General features: G+C 48.5%; 1 protein-coding gene across 2 annotated transcripts in view; it reads right to left on the bottom strand.

Moving 5' to 3' along the window:
* The window catches only part of LOC102985531 (SLAM family member 9-like), a 15,548-nt gene extending 10,218 nt beyond the window's left edge, over positions 1 to 5,330 (bottom strand). For both annotated transcript variants that reach the window (XM_007110311.4, XM_028488751.2), the window contains exons 1-2: positions 5,224 to 5,330; positions 737 to 1,117 (exon numbers count right to left, since the gene is read on the bottom strand). In XM_007110311.4, coding sequence (XP_007110373.1) covers positions 737 to 1,117; positions 5,224 to 5,296 — 454 coding nt within the window. In that variant the 5' untranslated portion in view covers positions 5,297 to 5,330. The remainder of the gene's footprint in view (positions 1 to 736; positions 1,118 to 5,223) is intronic.
* Between the last annotated feature and the right edge of the window lie 415 nt (positions 5,331 to 5,745).

The following is a 5,745-nucleotide window of genomic DNA, read 5'->3' as shown; positions in this document are numbered from 1 at the left end:
GCCTGTGCTCCGCAACGGGAGAGGCCACAACAGTGAGAGGCCCGCGTACCGCCAAAAAAAAAAAAAGAAAGAAAAAGGAGATTGTTCTGGCTACCTGGATGGGACCAATGTAATCAACAAGGGTCCTTGAAAGTGGACAAACAAAGAAGAGGAGGAGGTCAGAGGGATAAGAATGTGAGAAGAATTGGTCCCACTATTGCCTGCTTTGAAGGTGGAGGAAGGTGGTCATGAGCCAAGTAATGTAATCAACCACTAGAAGGTGGAAAAGACAAATAAATGAATCTCCTTCTGGAAACTCTAGAAAGGAACACAGCCCTGCCAGCACCTCGACATGGGCCCAGTGAGACCCGTATCTGACTTCTGAACTACAGCACAGTAAGATCATAAATTTGTGTTTTATTAAGCATCTAAATTATAGCAATTTGTTCTAGCAGCAGTAGACAACTAATACACAAATTCAGTAAATCTAGACCTATAAAGTACAATAATTGTTTTCACAATATCATTTCCCCAAATTTCCCTTCTCCTCTCCCAAAATGCTGAAGTGGTTTATCCCTCCTGTGAATCTCAGCTCTGCTCACCATTTGCAGTAAACCCGTTTACCCTCATTTCAGAGGAGAAAATAGAATCTGAAGGCTGGTGTCTGGAAGGAATCTTGAAAAATGGGACCTATGTAAAACTCGTAGCACAAAAGAAGGAGGTAAGCCATGGGAGGGGGTCAGGTGCTGTCACTTACCATAGACAGTGAGGGGGAAAACTTGGTTAAGTTCTATTCCTCCAGTGAAGCTAGCTCGAGCCCGGTACAGTCCACTGTCCTCAGAGGTCAGGTTCTCAATCTTCAGGGACAAGATGCTGGGCACATGGACCCTCTGTTGGTACTTGTCCTGGAGGCTGACCCAAGTCAGAGCGTCCGTCCCAGCACAGACTCGCAACAGGACTCTGTAGTTTGAGTCAGGGCCAAAGCCCCATGTGACCTCCTCCAGGTTAGCTTCTTGCTTCCTGATCACATGAAACAATACAGAACCTCCTCGGACCCTGTGCAGAGGAACATGGGCTCCAGAATCCTGAACTCCAGAGCCATGTGTCCCAGAACTCTTGACCCCAGTGCAGCAGACGCCTAGGGCATTGGAAACAGGAAATGTATTTTTTTTTCCAGTAACAATAAGGGAGAAAACCACAAAACCCATCTTTTAAATGAAATTCATCCAATATACTCCCTTGATTCTTAGGAGGAAGCCTAGTAAAATGAATCTGAAGCAATTCTAGAATTAAGTCCTGGCTCTAGTGAATTGTAACCTTGAACAGGTTACTTAAACTTGCTAACCTGCGGTTTCCTCACCTGCTTCATAATGACAGTATAAACCGAATGAGATCATGGATCAAAAGCACCTGGCAGGGGCTTCCCTGGTGGTGCAGTTGTTAAGAATCTGCCTGCCTATGCAGGGGACATGGGTTCGAGCCCTGGTCCGGGAAGATCCCACATGCAGCGGAGCAACTAAGCCCGTGTGCCGCAACTACTGAGCCTGCGCTCTAGAGCCCGCGAGCCACAACTACTGAGCCTGTGCACCACAACTACTGAAGCCTCTGTGCCTAGAGCCCATGCTCCGCAACAAGATAAGCCACTGCAACGAGAAGCCCGCATACCACAACGAAGAGTAGCCCCCGCTCACCGCAACTAGAGAAAGCCCACGCGCAGCAACGAAGACCCAACACAAACAAAAATAAAATAAATAAATTTATTTAAAAAAAAAAAAGCACCTAGCAGAGTTTCTGTCAATACCAAATGCATAACTGTAGGAGGAGCTTCTTACGTGTCTCCTCACGTTCACATCCTTGTGTAGTGCCCTCCCGTAGAGTGTGGGCTGCACCTAGTGACTGGCTTCTAAGGAATGGACCACAGCAGACTTGATGAATGTCACTCAGTGATACTAGGTTATAGGAGACTGTGACTTCCCTCTTGCTCTCTCTCTCTCCTTCATTCCCTCTCTTGCTCGCTCTGAGAAACCCAGCTGCCGTGTTGTCAGCTGTCCTATGGAGAGGTCCATGTGACAAGGAACCGAGGGAGCCTCTGGCCAACATCCAGGGAGGAACAGGGACCCTCAGTCCAGCAGACACAGGAACTGCCTCCCATCAGCAATCACATGAGTAGGCTTGGAAGCAGATCCTGCCCAGCTGACCCTGAGCTGCTGCAGCCCCAGCCAAGACCTTGATTTCAGTCTGGGAGACCCTGAGTCAGAGGACCCAGCTGAACAGCTCCTCTGTTTTGACCCACAGAAACTGTGAGACTATGCCTGGTGGTGTTTAAGGCACTAAGTTTTGGGGTGACAGGTTACACAGCAGTAGATATCTAACACAGATATGAAGGCTGCTCTCTTTCCTGCTCCTTGTAGGCAGTGTAGTAGGCAGGACAGGCTAGGCTGTGCTGCGTAACAAACAGTTACAATACCTCAGGGTCTTAGAACAAGGGGAGTTTATATCCCCCACCACAGGTTCCATGAGACAGTGAGGAGGGGGTCCTGTCACACATGGTGGAGGCTCCACCTCCTTGTTGCTGCACCCATGGAACCCACAGCATCCTCACAGGCTCCCAGCCCCGCAGCAGGGAGGGGAGACAGGAAAATTACACAGGAGGTTTCACTGCAGCTGTCCAGAAGGAGCATGATCCCTGCTCTTGCTTTTTGGCCAGCACTTGTCACGGCTCTGTCTAGCTGCCAGGGACTAGAATATGAGGGGAAGCGTGATCATTTAGTGAGCTCTGCTGTCCCTGCCACCAAGACAGCACTTCCCTAGCCAGGTCCCAAGAGGCTGCATTAGGCCTTCCTTGGTCATTTTCCTGCAGAACTGTGACCAGTGAACACATTCGCCTCAGTGCCACCTCCTCCTGAGCCCACGCTCCTGCTTCAGACACAGACCGCAGGGACCCAATACCCTCTTTCCTTCCTGCGGACCAAGGTAGGACAGAACAGGACCAGGGAAACTGTCTTCTCCTGAAAAGATGATCAATCTGCTTCTTCCACCAGGTCAGGATCCATCTGCCTGAGTTGGCCTCTGGCTTCCAAGGTCCCAATCCTCTCTCCAATTCAATAAATTCTCATTATTTCAGGCCTGCCTCCCTCCTGCTGTACTTATTCCCATTCCTGGCTCTCACTGGAAGCAGAGGATAGCTCGTGCCAGCATTCATATGCACAAGTATTTCAGATATTTCTTTGTATTTATTTAATCACTAAGTCACTTAACCAGGCATCTCCGCCAGGTCAGGTCTTAGGGGGGATCTGCCCAGGCCCCTCCTGTCACAGAGAAGGAGGCACCCCAGGGGGTGAACTTGTCCTGGGTAACACAGGGCAGAGCCACGCCTGGAGCCAGGGCTCCTGTCTCCCCGCCCATCACCTCCCTCACCCTGTCCCTGTCCTCCCCAGGAGCTCCCCTGCTAGCACTGCTGTCTTATCAAGAGGATCTGAGCAGTTCCTGGAGGCTCATCCTCCAACTTTCCTCTCCTGGGAAAGGGGAAGCAAGTACTTAGAGGGGTTTAGCAGGGCAGGGACTTCTGGCCGGCTGAGGGTTAAACAGAAGCCCAGACAGACTCCCCATGTGCTGGAAAAACAGCGACCAGGGAGAGAAGAGGCTCAGCCTTCAGGCTGCAGGGAAGACCCACCCAGAAGGGAATGGTGAGCCCAGCTGTGAGGAAGATGGAAGAAGACGTAGAAAGAGAAGGAAGACAGCAAGAGCTGTGATCTACAAAAGATCTAATCCTGAAGAAGGAAATAAAGCCGGGGGGTGTGGTTACAAACAAGACAGAGTAAAAGTTTATGTAAATAATATAAAATTTAACACTTACAAATCAACTTAAAATTTTGTCCATTTCCCTCCTCTCTCTTTCTCTCTCTCTCTTATGTAATCTTCCAACCCCAGAGCCTACGGAGAAAACTCTAAATAACAGAACATATTTTCCAGTTATGTAAAATTGAAGAGAAGGCCTACATTTTACTGTAGACATAAATTTAACTTGTTAAAAAAGAGGTCATGTTTTTCAAAGCTCATTCTTATTTCAAGACATCTGTTTATAAAAGGTCTCTAATTCATTAAATTTCATATAACTCTTGCAAGTTTATTTAGTGGCTGGGTTACTAAAACAAAAAATTACAACAATAAAAGCTTTCCAACTTTCTCCAGAATTCATAATTCACTAGGTATTAGTATTTTCTCATTAGTTTTTTTTTCTTTTTTTTAACATCTTTATTGGAGTATGATTGCTTTACAATGGTGTGTTAGTTTCTGCTTTATAACAAAGTAAATCAGTTATACATATACATATATCCCCTTATCTCTTCCCTCTTCCGTCTCCCTCCCTCCCACCCTCCCTATCCCACGGCTCTAGGTGGTCAAAAAGCACCGAGGTGATCTCCCTGCGCTATGTGGCTGCTTCCCACTAGCTATCTATTTTCTCATTAGTTTTTATTTAAGTTCCTTATACATAATCATATAATCTCCCAGGAAGTCCCGTATGTGATTACGGTGTTGTCCACTCTTCAGTTCATTTTCACTTAACTCTCTATTGTTTCTACTTCCATGTCTCTTCTCCCCAAGTTCACTCCCTTCTGGAGCCCACATTACCAGTCTACTGTTCCTTCTGTAGTTTCTCCATATTCTTTCTACATGTGGGTATACAGAAACCCTTAAATTTTAGAGGCTGCTGTTCCTTTTACCAAAGCAGAATTTCACTGTATTCAACATCTTACATCTTGCTCAAGAAACCGAGACTAGAGTTGCTTCCTCCATCTCAGACACAGGATTCTGGTTGGCCCCCTCCCCAACAGGACAACTGCACAGGCTGCCAGCTCCCCTCTGAGTCCAGGCCAGGGGAGTTTCATTCCCCAGCCCTTCCACACCAAGGAGCGGGTTTCTTTGTCTCCCTCCCTCTTCCCAGGCAGTTGCATGCTCTCCCAGCCTCTCTGTTATTGCACAGAAGCAGCCTCACCTCCCTGGAAATGTTTCCCTTAATGCAGCCAAGGCTGCCTGAGCACAGGGGTCCCAGGCTCGCCACAAGCAAAAGGCCATTTCGTTTTTCTGTTCACCCCAGGGCTCTAAACCAAATGCACTGTATTTGTTAGATAATTACAGAGCTGTTTTGTCTTTTTGTTCACCAGAGACTTTAGACATGGAAAGGGGACATTGCCTCCCTGCTCCCCTCAAAGGCCCTCCCTCCCAGGAGCCCGGGCCACTCACTGAGGAGTAGGCTGGTGAATCCCAGGAGCCGGGAGGCCCAGCAGAGATGGGGGTCTTCTGAGCAGGGCCCCATCACAGGCTGCCTGCCCGCCTGTGCAGCTGTGGAAGAAAGGTCTACGAGGAGGGGCAGGAGAAAAGAGAAGCGTCACTCAGAGGGACACTTAGGCTCTTCCCCACCCCTAGGGCGGGGCTAGCATGTTAGCTCTGGGTTGACAGCCCACCAGCCTGTAGTAAGCCACTCAGATGTTTCCTGTTACTATCCCCAGCACTTACAGTAGGACCTCAATAAACAATTGCAGAATAAATGTATAAACAACTTCACTATTGGAGGTGCCCCATCCTTGCGGTCACACCAGCTTGTTGATCTCACACCCCACACTAGCACTCACTATAATTCCCTTACCTGTTTCCCTGGGGTAAGGCTCAGCCCAGACAGCTTGCTCATCAGTGTCAGCCTATGGTTGGGCACAGAAGTCATGCTATTTCAGCCAGGGTAGGCTGAGCCTCTGCTGCCTTGGGTGC

The sequence above is a fragment of the Physeter macrocephalus genome, chromosome 4 (assembly GCF_002837175.3).
Source record: "Physeter macrocephalus isolate SW-GA chromosome 4, ASM283717v5, whole genome shotgun sequence".
NCBI classification, from domain to species: Eukaryota; Metazoa; Chordata; class Mammalia; order Artiodactyla; family Physeteridae; genus Physeter; species Physeter macrocephalus.
Note: the sequence above shows the minus strand (reverse complement) of the source record. Positions and strands in the feature narration are given on the sequence as shown.